Genomic DNA, 16,179 nt, shown 5'->3' on the forward strand with positions numbered 1-16,179 from the left:
TTCGTAATTTGTAACAATGGAACAAACTTATTGGCGGATACCACCGAATAACCCACTGAATGATTATACAACATTACAATTCAAGGTCAATAAGTTCATTGGCAAGTAATGGTTATTTACGTAAGTGAAATCATCTTTTAATGCCATTATAGGTACATACAACTTGCTTTTGAATGATACAATTTCCTTTTTAAACACACAGCCTCACACTAATTGTGCTTTAGAGTGAAGTTACATATCATATATTGTATCATATTATCTGTGTGGCTATTGTAGCTCTACTGTAGTCAGACTGAAGCAATCTCCCACCTAACCTATTGACATTGTTTTTTTTTAACAGTTTCTCATGACCTGATAGTGGATACTGATAGTAAATGCAAACCCATTGACCATGGAAACAGAAAGGTGCAACATGTAATCAAATAACATTGCTTCGAACAATATGCATGGGGCTTTCAGCTTACACAAGTAGCACATGTGGTTATAGCCTCACTGTCAAGTGGTTCTGAATTTGATTGTCGATTGATGGTCCAGGGTGTACCCTGCGTCACACCCAAAGTCAGCTGGGATAGGCTCCAGCTCACTCTGAACAGCACAGCGGCACAGAAAATCAATGAATGTGGAGCAATCTCTCCTTTCATCTTTTCTCACAGGGGGACAAAAACACATGACTACATTTTTTGGTCCAATTGTTCTCCTTTCGCACAGAAAAATTGGGTACAAAAATTAGGCTGCATTGCTTTTTTGCAGTGTTCCTTGCTCCCCAATATAATATCCCTTATTGCTGCTTATCATTAATCCAAGTAAATCATTTAAAAAAATCATTTAAAAAATACAATGACTTCAAGAATGTCTTCAGCTATTGTCAAAGCAAAACAGTAGCAATAGGAACTGTACTTTGAAAGTCCTCTTTTAATCAAGTTTGAGTGGGGGAGCGAGGTGAATGGCAGGTGAGGGTGAAAGGTCGAACATGACTGGAGCAGAAAGAGACAGCCTGGCAGCACACAAAGTGATTGAACTCTCGTCTCAACTCATCATGGACTCGCTCTCCCGTGTTCTGGTCCTCTTCTCTCTGCTATGTTCCGGTAATTGGGGTCCTTTCATTTTATTTCAACACAAACTTAAACAGATGGTTTTAATTTGTTTTAATAGATATCAGCTCACTCAAACTGGCCACCTCGGCAATGTCAATTGTTTGTAAAACAAAATTGCAGCTATCTGGCAACAAAAATGAGCACAGTCCTGATTATACACATACTGTATCAGCTGGTTCAGTGTTCAATACTTGTATTGCCCAAAAAAGTGTTGTTTTGTCTTTTGGACAAGTTCTTTTTGGAACTGTGCTGTGGGAAATAATGTTTGTTAATGCTTTGCACACCTTTAAACTATAATAAAATAGAATTTTAATGCCCTGCCTCATTAGCAAGGCTTTTACTTTAAATTAAAAATGTTTTCGTCTTGTTTTTGCTGAGTCATCGGAGGCCCTTCTGTTAAGCACAAGTATTTACACAGACTGTTTGCTTTGAGTTGATGATGGTTTACACAGTATTTTTCTCCGGCCCATCTAAAGGTTCACAGAGTTGCATGGCTGTATGCATGTGCTCTGCTGTGTGTTTGTGTGTGTGTATGTGCTCTCTCTGCCTCTACAGCCACAGGTCAAGGTCTCGTAGTCACAGTGGAGCCCCGCACTATTACTGTGCGCGAAGGGGAGCCTGTGAGCTTCAGGTGCCAAGTGGGGAGCGGTGCACAGCATACTCAGCTGCAGTGGAGGAGAGCCAACAATCAACCCTTAGCAGGTTTGGAGTGTCGGCCGATAAGCATATGTTTTCTCCAATTTATCTCACAGTGTGTCAAGATTGTCATTATTGTACTTTCACTTCATCTAGACAATGTTAAGATTGGCCCCGGGGGTGCAGTCATGACAGTTGCTAATGCTCGACCTGCTAATCAGGGCGAGTACCAGTGTGTGGCGTCCAGCTCTGCAGGTTCCAGCCATGCTTCGGCCCAGCTCAACGTCAAATGTGAGCCTCTCGTATTTCTTATATCAGGAGCAAAACTAGAACCAAATTGAAAACATGCCAGCCATGGATTAGTGGTGAGGATTGTGGCACGGGGGTGAAGGGTCTTGGGTTTGATTACGCTACTCGCGACAGAGGACATAAGCAGCGTCACCTTCCAAATTAGTGAGCATTCATGCTTGTTTGCCTATAGTTCCCTGTGACGGGTAACCAGTCCAGAGTGTACCCCGCCTCTTGCCCAAAGTCGGCTGGGATAGGTTCCAGCTCAACTGTGCCCCTGAACAAGACAAGCAGTAGAAAATGAATGAATTAACGTTAAACAACTACCATAATTTGTGTACTCTCCTATATGATATTCTATATGACCACATACTCACAGCTTGAACTTAGGGTTAATGTGGACTGTGCTCATCCTGGCAAGATTGAATTCAGTAGAGTTTCTCACCTTCTGTATCAAAATGCTGGCACTTGCAACTGTCTTTGTCTTCGTGGCGGGTTATTTAGCAGTTGCACTTTCCAAAAAATGCACGGACAGTAGTGAGTCAGCAACGCGAAGGGTGCTTTGTTGGCACACTTGATTTCACGGAGCGATACAGTATAAGGCTCGTTTGTTATGTGCAATGCTGTAAGTGTATGAAACGGAAACCAAATCATACGAAAACTGGGGTGGACTGTACTGAAATATTGTACTTATTTGCCAGGACATTGGTCCAGCACACAAAATAACATTTGTGGATACGCTGAGAGGTCTTGCGTTGGCAGTTGCCTTTGGAGGCTTTACACTCATGTGAAACCCACATTTGTGCCCCTCCGCCCAGATCCTCCTAAAGTGCGCCTGTCACCAACTGGAACCGTGCGGGTCAAAATCGGTGACCGTGTGTCAGTGCAGTGTCGTGCCACAGGCAGGCCACGCCCCAAGATGAATTGGAGACGCCAAGGCTCCTTTCTGCAGCTGGTTACTGAGGAGATAGATGGCGTCAACACCATACAGGTGATAAGTGAACTGGAGTAATGTTTTATTTGGTCTTCTAACACCATCATGTCCTCCCATAGTGGCATGTGATACGTCCAGCGGACTCGGGTGTGTATATTTGCCAAGCTGAGAACAATGTGGGTGTGGCCGAGGTCAAAGTTGAGGTCATCGTGGAAGGGGGACCTGGTGTGCCCAAAGCTTCAGTGAGTCATAAAGAAATGACAGTGGTGGAGGGACACACTGTCACTATGGAGTGTCAGGCCACTGGTAAGATCTTAATGCATTTATTGTACAGTACAGTGCTATGCAAAAAACACTGTATTTTCCTGACAAGTTGCTGCCAAGTATTGTGCATGTTGAATCAGTCAAAAAATGTCATGAAGAGAAAAAAAACATATATAAGTCGCACTGGACTATAAGCCACATTTATTTAGGAATTTTCACTAAATTCATGACCAAGAACAGACATTTAATTTCGAAAGCCAAGTTATTCAACTACACAACAGCAGGCTTAATAGGTGTCCAGAATCTTAACTTAATACATTAGCAGTTATTCAGCTATACAATAGCATTAAGCAAATGCTTAATGGGAGGCTGAATAGGCTAAATTAACATAACAAGCCAGCGAGTCCAACAAGCAGTTACCAATAAACAAGTTCACCAAGCAGGTACAGGAGAAGCATACAGTTGTCGCTAGCCTAATGCACCCACTAGCTGCTGTTGATGGTAATGTTGACAGTCAGTATGACTCAACATTTCAAATCATGTTAAAAAATACTGTATATAAAAGTTGTGAAATCTCTTAAAATATGGCTACAGTTCAGAAAGCATTCCTTTTGCCGCCAAGTTAGCAGGTTCTTCCCAATATCTCAAAATCCATTTTTTACACCCTCAGTTTCAGGTAACGCATGTGAAACCTGGCATAACACAGGCTTGAAATTCTTTGGGGAACAGTTTTTAGATTACTCATTTTGATCATTTAAATCACCGTGGTGATTTAGGCGTAAAATCTGGATTAAAATTGTCTGTGAAAGCACCGCTGTTTCACTGTGTAACTCATTCGGAGATGGTGTCACCATTTAGTCAAAAACTGGTGAACCTGGAAGCAAGAATAATTTGAGCAGAATAAGATTAATAATTTCATAATATGAAATATTAATTGGGCCAATGTTTACAGATGTATATGTCACAGCAGTCCTTGCATGAGTGCTCAGCCTGTTAGCCTTATCTTACAATATTTCCTGGAGGAATAAGCACTCTGAGGCATCAATCAACTGGAAGAAAACACTTCCTTATTATTAACAAAAGGTCGCCACAATACACGTCAAAACTGCCACTGAGTGGTCATGCCGAGCTACAGCATTTAGCAATAAAATATGACACTATAGGCACATTTCAAAGATGTAAAAAGACAGTTGTTGCTCCAATTGATTTATTTTTTTAAATGGATAAGTGTTCATATGTCCAAGTTGTGCAATACTGAGCGCTGATAAATGAAAAGACTACTTGTAGTAGGGTATAGTTCGTATAATAGTCAGTGTTAACTTGCGCATTCATTTTTGCACGGAAGTACAATAATATGACGTCAAACGCCCCCTTTTATGTGAATGCGCACTGAGCACAAAGCCAAGAACCGGACTTGACAAAGTAAGTTGATAATCACCGCTGCAGTACCATTTAACTTTGTTTGGGGAACTTAGGTTGAGATGCATCTTGAGCACAAAGCCTGGGTTGGTTGAGCCAACACAGAGCACACAATGAATCAGCAACTACCAGGAAGACCATCCATCCATCCATTTTCTATACCGCTTCTTCCTCATTAGGGTCGCGGGGGCATGCTGGAGCCTATCCCAGCTGACTTCGGGCAACATGCTGGGTACACCCTCGACTGGTCGCCAGCCAATCGCAGGGTACATATAGACAAACAACCATTCACACTCACATTCATACCTCTGGACAATTTCGAGTCGCCAATTAACCTCACCTGCATGTTTTTTTTGCGGAGTACCCGGAGAAAACCCACGCGCACACGGGGAGAACATGCAAACTCCACACAGAAATGCCCAGGGGAGAATCTTCCCGATCTCCAAGCTGTTACTGTGTTGGCCAACGTGCTAACCACTAGACCACCGTGCGGCCCGCAGGAAGACCAGCTAAACTAAATTACAGTCCACCAATTAGCGCCAGGTGCGCTCAAAGCATGACCAATAGAAAGTAAATGGTGAAAAACAGGACATGGATGTACAAAATAAGAGCACAAAACAGGAAATAATGAAAAAACAACAGAAAAGAGTCAGAGCTGTCAAGCAGAATGTGAAACTAATGATGGTGAAAAACTTGCACAGTGATGTACAGTATAAGATAGCATACCATAACAACGTATATTATGAATTAATTAATTAATTAGTTATTAATATTTCTTTCAGGTACTCCAGCTCCTGTCATTACTTGGTCCAAGCTGAGAGCCCCGTTGCCATGGAAACACACAGTGGCTGGCGGTGTCCTGACACTGACCAATGTGGGGCGCCAGGACTCAGGCCAATACATCTGTAACGCCACCAACATCCATGGCTACAGCGAGGCATACACGCAGATGGAGGTGGAGAGTGAGTGAATCGAGGCTGTCAAAACACCTAATGATAATTCTCTTTTCACGATGCCACTATTTCTCCCTCAGGCCCTCCTTACGCCACCTCTCTGCCCGACCAAGCGAGGCTCCAGCCCGGAGATTCTCTTTCTCTGCGTTGTCTGGCTCATGGCTCACATCCCATTCAGTTTGAATGGAGCCGGGTGGGCAGAGTCAACCTGCCTGCTGGAAGTCAGAGCACACAGGATGGGCAGCTCCTCATAGCGCGTGTTAAACTGAGCGACAGCGGAACGTACAAGTGTGTGGCCACCAACCACATCGGCTTCAGTGAGGTGCTGGCCAAAGTTATTGTAAAAGGTGAGCTTTGTGGTGGGCGATTGGAGATTAATTTGAAGTTCACCTCATCACTTGTTTTCTGTCTGGGCTTTCCAGCTTAGGCCAACATGGTCACATCATCTCACACTGCAGCGTTCCTGCAAGACTGGATTGTGACAGCAAATGGAAAGCAACACTCAAGTGTACAGCAGATAAACTCATACATTTGTAATAGTGGATGTACTAAAATCAGTAGGGGAAGCAGTTTGTTTAACTTTTGTAGATGAGAAGACGACCAGCTCTATTTGAATGCTGTTTCCAAAACAGTGATAGAAATCTTCTGTGTGTATTCATTTTACTCCATCCTCTAGATGTACATTTCAACCAAAAAACGAAAGGAAAAATGAACAGATCCACGGTGTTTAGTGGTAGTGGTGGGCCCTTATTAGGCAAGGAACCATATTTGGTCATTTTCAGAGTGTTTTTAAAGCATGCCTCGTTATGAGACAGTTGTGCGTGATTTGGTCAAGGCTTATGATTCAAATTAAAATGCATGCCCTAAGCTAAATTCTCAAACAAGTGTCTTTGCACTGCACATTGCACTGGACCACACTTTTATTTTCATGGTAATTGGTAGGTGTGTGTTAATAACATGCACAGGTATTGAAAAAAGAAATCAGTAATATTGCTATGTCAATGAATCCCCCTGATACTTAAAATATATTATTAATTTGTGACGCATTTAGTTTCAAATCTGAATTTGTAAAAGTTAGCTTTGTAACCACAAGGGGGCGACAGGCACATTGCTGTGACGCCTTCATGGGAGAACACGTGCACTGCACAAAATGAACCTTTTCCCATAAGCGATCGGCAGGCATTCTAACGTTGACGCAAAAACAGAACTGCTGAGCAGAGCGTTTTAGCTCATTGTGTTCGCATGAACAATAAAATGCTAATTTCACTTGGAGCAGACCTGTTGCAAAACTTAGCCCCGGAGAGCCGTGTTGTTACATAAGATTGAAATCAGGCCTTTAATGAAGTGTTAGCTTGCCATTTAGGGGTTGCGGCTGCAGCAGTGAAATGGAAAGAAAGCTGACATTTCCAGTACTTGAGCCAGAGCGCAGCCTATATCTGGCCCCTCTCGTAAAAACCCAAACGTCTCCTCGGAGAAAGAGGCTTTACCCTTTCCGCTCTTCCATCTTTACAAGCGTCATCAAAGCTTGAGGGAGAAACATCTGCCCCGTGTCACCTCATCCCACCGCCTCACTTGACAGACACACACAAAAAAGTCCAGAGGGGAAACATACTGTATATATTGTTCTATTTGAAATATATCCAAGTAGAGATCAGGCAGAGTGGAAAATAATTCATTCTGTTGTGAATACACACAAAGAAATCCTTTCTAATGGCGTGTAATAGAAAAAGTTCCAGCAGTCCAAGCCACCTTGTAATACATTCATCCCATAAATAGGGTTGGGTATCATTTACGTATTATTATCCGATACCGGTGCCAAATCGTTACTTTTAAACGGTGCTGGTGCTTAAAAAAAGGAAAACATACAAATGTTGTCCAAAAACAATGCCTTTTGATTTTTACGGGGTTTTGTGCCGTGCAATTTGAACAGAATAGTAATTTAATACTTCAATAATACTGTATAAATAAAATGATAACTAATAAATTCACCAATATGAAATAAATCCACAACAAAGTGTCATAATTATCACAGCAAAATCAGCAGCAATACAGAACACAGGTAAATGTTAAAAAAAACAATCTGCTTGTGTTGAAATGTTCATGTTCAAAATTCCAGTGTTCACGAATGCACCTCGCTATCCGTGAGTGTGATTGGTGGATAATGGGGAAGTGTCGTGTTGCTGTTGCGGAGAGCGGCAAACGCCGCGACCTGTTGGAGTGTTAATGTCGACAATAACGTTTAAAAAGAGCGTCCAATTCTGTGTTCCTGTGTCGGGACGTTACATCGCTTCCAAAATGTTACTGGCGCGATATCACCTTCAAGCACTTGTTGCAGAGGGCTGAGTCTGCATGAATTTAGCACCAAAATGAAGCAGCGATATCTACTCAGTTTTTCAATTCTGTTACCTTGACTACCATTGACTTTGGCGGTGCCATCATGATACTGAGTTTCTGTATGCATTCCTATCTATAGATCGTATCACAATTATAAGAAGTCTACGCTTCCATGAGTGTCAAGAGGGGAGCAGAGAGGAAAAGGCCATCGGTCTTTGTGCCGAACAACAATGTATATTCCAGATAATAATCAAAGGCTTAAAGTGAAAGACTCCTGCAGTAATCTTATGGGAAAACCATCATTCAGGAAGGAACCAAATGATGTGAGAGCTTCCTGAAACAGGAAGTGATCGGTGGGGAAGGGGAGCCGCCTGTCAAGTCTGTTGCCATGGTTTTCACCTGGGCAACTAGGTTAGGCTTGTGGACATAGGAAGTGGGTCTGCTGGTTATTGTGTTGTCTGCAAAACATCCAGTACAAAGCGCCTCAGATCTAAATTGCTTCTCTGACATGTTCAGCTTTGGAGCAACCAGAGGCAACAGAAAGGTTGTTTTCGTTCCACATGTATACTCTGAAATGGCCAGAGAGTAAAAACAGAAATTAGCAGGCGGGTGTACGCGAGCTAAATGCATCATTAGGTGGATAAAAATAGACAATAAAAGTGAAAGTGCTTATATTTTCTCTCTAATCAAGATCATAGTATACGTATACAGTATGAATGTGATTAAACGACAGCCAGGTAAGCTACTGCCATGATAGGTTTGAGTCCTTGGAGTAAACCCCCCATGATGTCAGTTTGTAGAGTTTAAGAATCCAATTCGCTATTTTCCTACTGGTTCTTCCTTAGTTCTCGACATTGTTTGTGAAATACGGTGATTTCACCTCTCCAGCTCTCTTCAGTTCCTCTTAAGTCTCATTATGAAACGTCTTTTTTACTGACGTTACAAGAGATGACTATATATTTACAATAAGTGGGTGTTGGGATGACATCGATACTGCCATAAATAAGTGACATTCCACTAAATCTGCTGCAGCATTTTATCCTTGTCCTCATGACTCATGAAGTGGTTCACGTTTCTCCGGGACCAGAATGTTTTATTAATCTAGTTTATCAGCAAGGCTAAAGATGAAAGAGCCCATATGTAAAAAGTTTTCGTGACAAAACGGGTTTTGTCGGTCTGTGACTCACAAAGGGCCACAACAGTAGCCCATGTTTTTATTATTTTTATCATGTTGTTATTATTATTGTGCCTGTTTTGAGGTTGTTTAAACCTGCAATAAAAGCCTGTTGTTCTGGCAACTAGGTCTGGCGCTTGTCTGTATTTTAAGTTTATTTAATACTTACAATTAACTTACATAATGGAATTTGGTTGGTAGCGTGGCAGAAGGTGGGGACACGGCATAATAACACGTCTTCACCCAGCAGTGCTGACATACAAGCATAGTCAGACTGAAAGTCCCCACAGGGACTTGTTGCTGGGCACCGTAAATAAAAACATGACTTTGAACATCCTCCAAAGTAAACATCCACTTTGCGTGGAGATGCTTGTGCGAGAATGTCCCACTCCTGCATTGCACCACATTTTTTCCCTTTGACATGTTTAGTAACAGACTACCCCCGCTTTTTAAAGCCCATTTTTATATTTCTTTTTTTTTTTAATCTTTCTACCAGCACAGAGTTCATGAAAAGCTTCAAGAATATACTAATAGAGTGCCCCACGCACATGGGGACACATTGACGCCTATACATTTCGAGAACCTGAAAATAAAACTTCCTTGACACACATTCCACCCTAAAGTTACATTTCTCTGTTAATTAGCCGTGTTGCAAACAGCACTGATTTCCACCAAACGTCATGGAAGGGTGAACCAAACGTAGAACCAACAGATGTCTGATAAAATCGCAATATCAGTTCATGTTGGCGTCCGTTTTTCTGGTTATGGTTATGCAAGGCGTCCTCCTTTAATACTTCTAATGTAATCTTTCCAGTTTATAATTTCACTCATTGTATGAGTCTCAAATCGCAGACTTTGCACTTTGTTCTTATATGGACGTTTGGGGATTCCAAATTGTATCCTTGCCAGCATTATTTCATTGGAGTCTTATTTGTGAACTGATCAATAATGTATCTCGCTTGTTGATATGGGAGAAGATGCTATTTTGGTTGATTAAAATTCAGATTTTTTTTTTTTATGACAACTTTGTTGAGACAAAATGTTTAAAATAAATATGGCATCTGCTGCTTATAAGGGTATTGGTGGATCTCGGTATCTGAAATGAATTGCTGGCCAGTATCGGAATATTTGATAGCCAGTATTGATCATCTCTATTACAACCCATAACATTTTAGTGTGAATCTGGATAAAGGTTTGATTCCCACATTTTTTGACATTGCCCTTCACGTCCCGGTAAATAATACATGAAATTCAGTCATATGCCATTGAAGAGGATGTTCAGTTTAGTGCAGATCCTAATTAGGATTGTCAGGCCTGGGTGGAGGCCTGTGGTCCACCGGGTGCCATTGGAGCTGCGTTTGTATTTATTGTGCGAAAATGAACAGATTCCAGAGTTGGTATAAAAACAGTGTAAAGTTTGTTTTTCCTTTCTTTGCTCGTATATCGGATCTGTTTTTCTGTCCCCACTGAACTGACTCTCAGGATATAAACAGCAACTGCAACTGTGTGATTATCAGCTAGTTTTTGTGTTTCCATACGGCAAGATCCTGTGTGTGTGTGTGTGTGTGTGACTTTGTGGTCATGCGGGAGGCAGTGAAAATCAGTCCCACATGCACGTCTAACCAGTGTGACCATCAGTCATTTATAACGGGAAAGTGCAGGAAGAGACTCAGAGGGTGCCTCCCGCTCTTCTTGTACGTGCTGATTGACACTAATGGCTCAGGGTGTCACTCGTGAGATTAAAAAAATGACGAGACTTCTCGTTTGGAGAAGAGCTGTCTCGTGAGAACAGGGCAGCTAGGCGGAGCGCCGCGGCCATCTTGTTTAAGTGCTGCGAGCGTCTTCATCACATACACACGAACGCAGGGGCGACGAACACAACACCGAGCGATTTGTGAGGTCTGCTTTTTTGGAGGAGGCGTTTGTATGATGCAGATGTATTACTCTTTTGAACGCATATTGTTTTGAGAGGCCAAACTCTTTACTTAAATGAGCAGAACTACGTTCCTCATCACGGAAATGCAACCAGAACTGGAATCGCGGGACCAAATGGGGGTGTAAGTCACTGTTGAAATAGTCCACTGCTGATGGGGATGTCATACAACTTCATGTCAAAAAATCCAAACTATCCCTTTAATTAATTTTCTATGTAATTTTGTTAAGCTTGTTGGAAATAAAGTAAATGATTTCCATTCCGATTCCCATTACCATCCATTTTCTACTCCGAATGTCCTCACCAGGCTCGAGGGTATCATCTTCGGCCAAGAGGCGAGATCTATATGATATATTTATATATATATGTGGAATAAATCAAGTATAATAATAATAATATACAATATTTGAGAATGTTAAAGATGCTATGAAGAGTTAAAATGCCAGGTCACATTGACTGGAAAACGGATCTCTCTGTTCCACTTCTTACTAATTAAAGGCACTTTGTACAAAGACACTGTGTAAAAAGAAAAAAGTGCTGCGCTTAACAGGACATCCCAGCAAGTTACCCGCACGGTTATCTTGCACATCAGAGGAGATGATTAGAAAGAGCATTTGCTCGCATCAAAACATTTTTGACTGAAGCAAAAAGGCTCTGAGCCTGTACAAGGGTCAAGGGAAAGTTTAAATAAGCTCCCGAGGGATCTTTTGGAAGTAAAATATTAATCAAGTGCCGTCAGCGGCAGACAGTCTCTCCAGAAATTCAATACATGTCTTGCAAAGCTCCCTTTAGTTTCAACGAAAATGTTACCATGGCATAATGTGTTTATCGAAGTGCATCTTTGTTGCAATATCATGAAAAGTGGGACACACTGGCATCCTCTTTCTGCAGATATGTATGTACTTGTCTGATTCATCTACCCACCAGTCGCCACATGTCTGGCTTGCAATCGACAGCAATGTGATGAAGATGATGCTAAAGACAATGAGGGCAGACACAGAGATGGACGGGCGGAAAAAGAGGTCAAAGCAGCTTGCTTTTCTCTCACAGGAAGTAGAGAGAGGCTGAGAATACACAAGCAGCTCGATATGGAAATTGAGTTGTGCAAACGGGCGACATTTGCGGGATTCACTTTCTCTAACGTTACTGTTTCTGTATGCGAGTTGCCTTTCTTATAAAATCCGTTTTTGTGCGTTGGGCTTTTTGCGCTCGAGTTGACAGGGGGTGGAAAACAATAATCGGTCACACCCCGAAGTGGACATTGATTGGCTGTCACTGTTTGGGCTTGTTTAGCGTTAGCATTGTAGTTGGAAGGGCAAGGTGAGGAGCGGCGAGGAGTAGAGCGAAGACGTGGAAATGGAGGAGCATGTGAGACTTGAATGTCGAATGAATGGGAAATTTACATTTAAAAAAGGCTACGACGGCACCACTCATAAAGGTAGAGTGATGTGCCTTCTTTGGAAGAAGGAGGTTGCTTACCACTGAAGCAGCTCAAGTTTAGCGTACCTCATGAACGCAACGCACCCAGTTCCGAGCGCAACGTTAGCAACTGCGTTGCTATAACGTGAGATCCGTGGACCTCAGCTGGTTCAGTGTTCAATACTTGTATTGCTCAAAAATTGTTCTTACTGTTCTCAGGGCGTTCAATCAATCGCAACCTGACTGTATCGGTTGTCTTAGAAGACATTTCGCCTCTCATCCAAGCAGGCTCGTTGGGACACACACCAGTCAGACTAGATAGGACAGCTCTAGTCTGAGAGCTTCATGCAAGATCCAGTCTATTTACCCTCGAAAGACAGAGGCAGGTGCAGACAGGAATGGTTGGCTCTTTAGTGGTGTCAAATGACGATCGTTAGGATACAATGGAGTGGCGCCTCAGCCCGACAATGATGGTCGTTCGGTTGGTATTACCTTTGTTAGCAATTTCGTTACAATTTGTTACAATTATTGCAGCTTTGTAGACATGAAATAACACCCCTATAGTCACCTTTACACTCCTCTTATTCATTGTGTACACCACATTGTGTACAGAAAGTGTAATGCGCAGGCTACGGGATCTTTGCAAGGACGGCCGCTGCTTTAAACATAGCATGCTCTCGAGCTCACTAGTTAGCCTCCAATTTAACTTAAAGGGTTTCAAACGGAGTCGGGGAAGAAAGACAACGTAAGAAGCCAAAAACGTACTACTTAAACGGGAGGAGAACTTTTTTCACTATGTCATATCGGACATGCCATGGCTGACTCCATGCAGTGAGAATCGAATCGAATCGGATCGAATCAAATCAAATCAAATCAAATCAAATCAAATCAAATCAAATCAAATCAAATCAAATCAAATCAAATCAAATCAAATCTAATCTAATCTAATCTAATCTAATCTAATCTAATCTATTCTATTGTAATCTAATCTAATCTAAACAACATAATCTAATAATCGGTGTTTCATCAATGAAACATTACTGACGCCTAGTGACCAGAATACTACATATAACTTGTCTTTCAATATTTTTTGACTAATAAACGTCTATAGTCCATCCATCCATCTTCTGCTGGAGCCTATCCCAGCTGACATTGGGAGAGAGGCGGGGTACATACACCCTGGACTAGCCCCCAGCCAATCGAAGTAGTCATTTATTGTTATCCATTATCCACGGTCTTTTGTTAATTAATTCAGTTTTGAAAAAACACGATAGAGTGAGGGAGCGGTGTTCGAAACGTGATGTCGCGAGGGACGGTTGCAGTGTCAAATACAGAGGAATGTAAATGGCTAGGACAGAAAACCATACATGACTTTATGAAGCCACTTTTTTTTTGACATTTTTTGATCTGCCACAATAATGTAATTAATTGAAATGAAAATACCTGAGGGTGAGGGCTTTTATCAGCCATTTAAAAAAAAAAAGAGATCTAGCGGATCCATTAATTTTAATTCAGATCACAATTTTTTTTAACTCTCTTGACAGCACTAATCACGTTGTATGCTTTTGGTGGTCACATCAGATGCTGTTCAGGTTGCTTCGATGCCATAATACTGCACGGGTTTTACTTCTGGCTTTCACTTCTCTCCTTCACAGGTGATGCCTTTTGCACCTTTTTGTTTGTCTTGCGTCAGAAGTGGAGCAAGTGCACGGTATATGCTTTGATTTTTAGGCCATTACTTGGTCTGTAAGCCACGAGAGAAAAAGTCCAGTCTAGAATGCATATTGAGAAGCAACATCATCACTAGATATCAACAGGAAGCAGCACACAGGAAGTAACACAAAAGCACACATTTGTTTTGTAAAACAACAAAATTCACTATGTCAAACAATCCCTAGAGAAAACTACAACCCAAAGAGGCCTTTGACACAAAAATTGTAAAATAACACTGAACTCACACAAATTGCTTGCTGTTAACATTATTTGTTTGCACTTGGAATCTACTGGAAAATATGCAGTATACTATCAATATAGCGTAGCTAATTATTATGACTTATCTTATGCTGCTTTGGCTACTGTAGGTGTCCAGCCAAACAATTCCTCAAAATAACCCTCTGAAAAATGTGGTACTTTTGATACACTTAACTCTTTGTCTTTTTTGGTTTTGGTTTCATTTCTTGTGAAGCACTTGACACAACACGGACATGGTAGAAAATAATAACTGAACTATAACACCGTACAGACCATACATGTCAACATTTGCATTTGAAAATAAGGGAAGTTTGCTGGAAAATGAGGGACATTCTGGTCTTTCCGCCATAATTTCCACCTGAACCAATCATTATTTACATTTTTTAAGGGATGTCACTGATGATCTATCATCTTTGCAGAATTGTTGTAATTCAGCCACATTGGAGGGTTTTCCAGCATGAACCGCTCTTTTAAGGTCTTGCCACAGCATCTCAATAGGATTCAGGTAAGGACTTTGACTAGGCCACTCCAAAGTCTTCATTTTGTTTTTCTTCAGCCGTTCAGAGGTGGACTTGCTTGCGTGTTTTGGGTCATTTTCCTGCTGCAGAACCCAAGTTGGTTTCAGCTTGAGGTCACGAACAGATGGCCGGATATTCTGCTTCAGGATTTTTTGGTAGACAGCAGAATTCATAGTTCCATTCATCACGGCAAGTCTTCTAGGTCCTGGAGCAGCAAAAGAGCCCCAGATTACCACACTACCACCACCATATTTTACTGTTGGTATGATGTTCTTTTTCTGAAATGCAGGGTTGCTTTTACGCCAGATGTAATGGGACACACACCTACCAAAAAGTTAAACTTTTGTCTCATCAGACCATGGAGTATTTTCTCAAAGGTTTTTGGGATCATCAAGATGTTTTCTGGCAAAATGGAGAGGAGCCTTAATGTTCATTTGGTTCAGCAGTGCTTTTTATCTCTGAGCTCTGCCATGCAGGTTGTTTTTGTCCAGTGTCTTTCTTGTGGTGGAGTCATGAACACTGACCTTAACCGAGGCAAGTGAGGCCTGCAGTTCTTTGGATGTTGTTGTGGGGTCTTTTGCGACCTCTTGGATGAGTCGTCGCTTCTCTCTGGGGGTAATTGTGGTTGGCCGGCCGTTCCAGGTAAGGTTCACCACTGTTCCATGTTTTCGCCATTTGTGGATAATTGCTCTCACTGTGGTTTGCTGGAGTCCCAAAGCTTTAGAAATGGCTTTATAGGGGGGCGTTCGCTTTTTCACACAGGGCCATGTAGGTTTGGATTTTTTTCTCACTTAATTATAAAAAGTTTAATTTCAAAACTGTATTTTGTGTTCAGTTGTGTTGTCATTGACTAATATTTAAATTTGTTTGATGAGCTGATCTGGCCGCCCGTCAGTCAGGCACAGTACCAGTCAAAAGTTAGGAGACACCTTTGAATTCAAAAGAATTCAAGTGTCTCGAATTCAAAAGTGTCTCCAAACCTTTGACTGGTACTGTATATACTTCCTTTTCTCACATTCTTCTTCTCCTAACACCACTTTGTTGAGGCTGTATGCTTGTAAGAAGCGTTGCAAAACCCAAACAAAGTGCAAGACGTGCATCGTTTTAATCCTTTGATGCGCCCAGAAATCTTATGTCTTGCGTGACAGCGGTCCAACTTGTGCTACATGACAACCTCACATATTTCTCTGGATATTTCTTTTCTCAAGGGTGGCAGTGGCTCAGCAGGTAGAGCAGGTTGTC

At 41.7% G+C, this 16,179-nt stretch overlaps 1 protein-coding gene across 1 annotated transcript; it reads left to right on the plus strand.

Moving 5' to 3' along the window:
* The first annotated feature begins 929 nt into the window (after nt 1-929).
* Nucleotides 930-7,834, plus strand: LOC129182519 (basement membrane-specific heparan sulfate proteoglycan core protein-like). The gene is made up of 8 exons (XM_054778760.1): nt 930-1,085; nt 1,650-1,796; nt 1,887-2,021; nt 2,837-3,009; nt 3,072-3,258; nt 5,418-5,597; nt 5,669-5,935; nt 6,011-7,834. Exons 1-8 carry the CDS (start codon nt 944-946, stop codon nt 6,013-6,015), a joined length of 1,236 nt encoding a protein of 411 aa, XP_054634735.1. The 5' UTR covers nt 930-943; the 3' UTR covers nt 6,016-7,834.
* Nucleotides 7,835-16,179: the final 8,345 nt, after the last annotated feature.

The sequence above is a fragment of the Dunckerocampus dactyliophorus genome, chromosome 6 (genome assembly GCF_027744805.1).
Source record: "Dunckerocampus dactyliophorus isolate RoL2022-P2 chromosome 6, RoL_Ddac_1.1, whole genome shotgun sequence".
NCBI classification, from domain to species: Eukaryota; Metazoa; Chordata; class Actinopteri; order Syngnathiformes; family Syngnathidae; genus Dunckerocampus; species Dunckerocampus dactyliophorus.

Excerpts from the sequence above, each read along its gene's own strand:
- LOC129182519 (XM_054778760.1), top strand. The coding sequence starts at position 944 with ATGGCAGGTGAGGGTGAAAGGTCGAACATGACTGGAGCAGAAAGAGAC. Across the intron at positions 3,010-3,071 it reads ATGGCGTCAACACCATACAG|TGGCATGTGATACGTCCAGC; the intron begins GTGATAAGTGAA and ends GTCCTCCCATAG. Across the intron at positions 5,598-5,668 it reads CACGCAGATGGAGGTGGAGA|GCCCTCCTTACGCCACCTCT; the intron begins GTGAGTGAATCG and ends TTTCTCCCTCAG.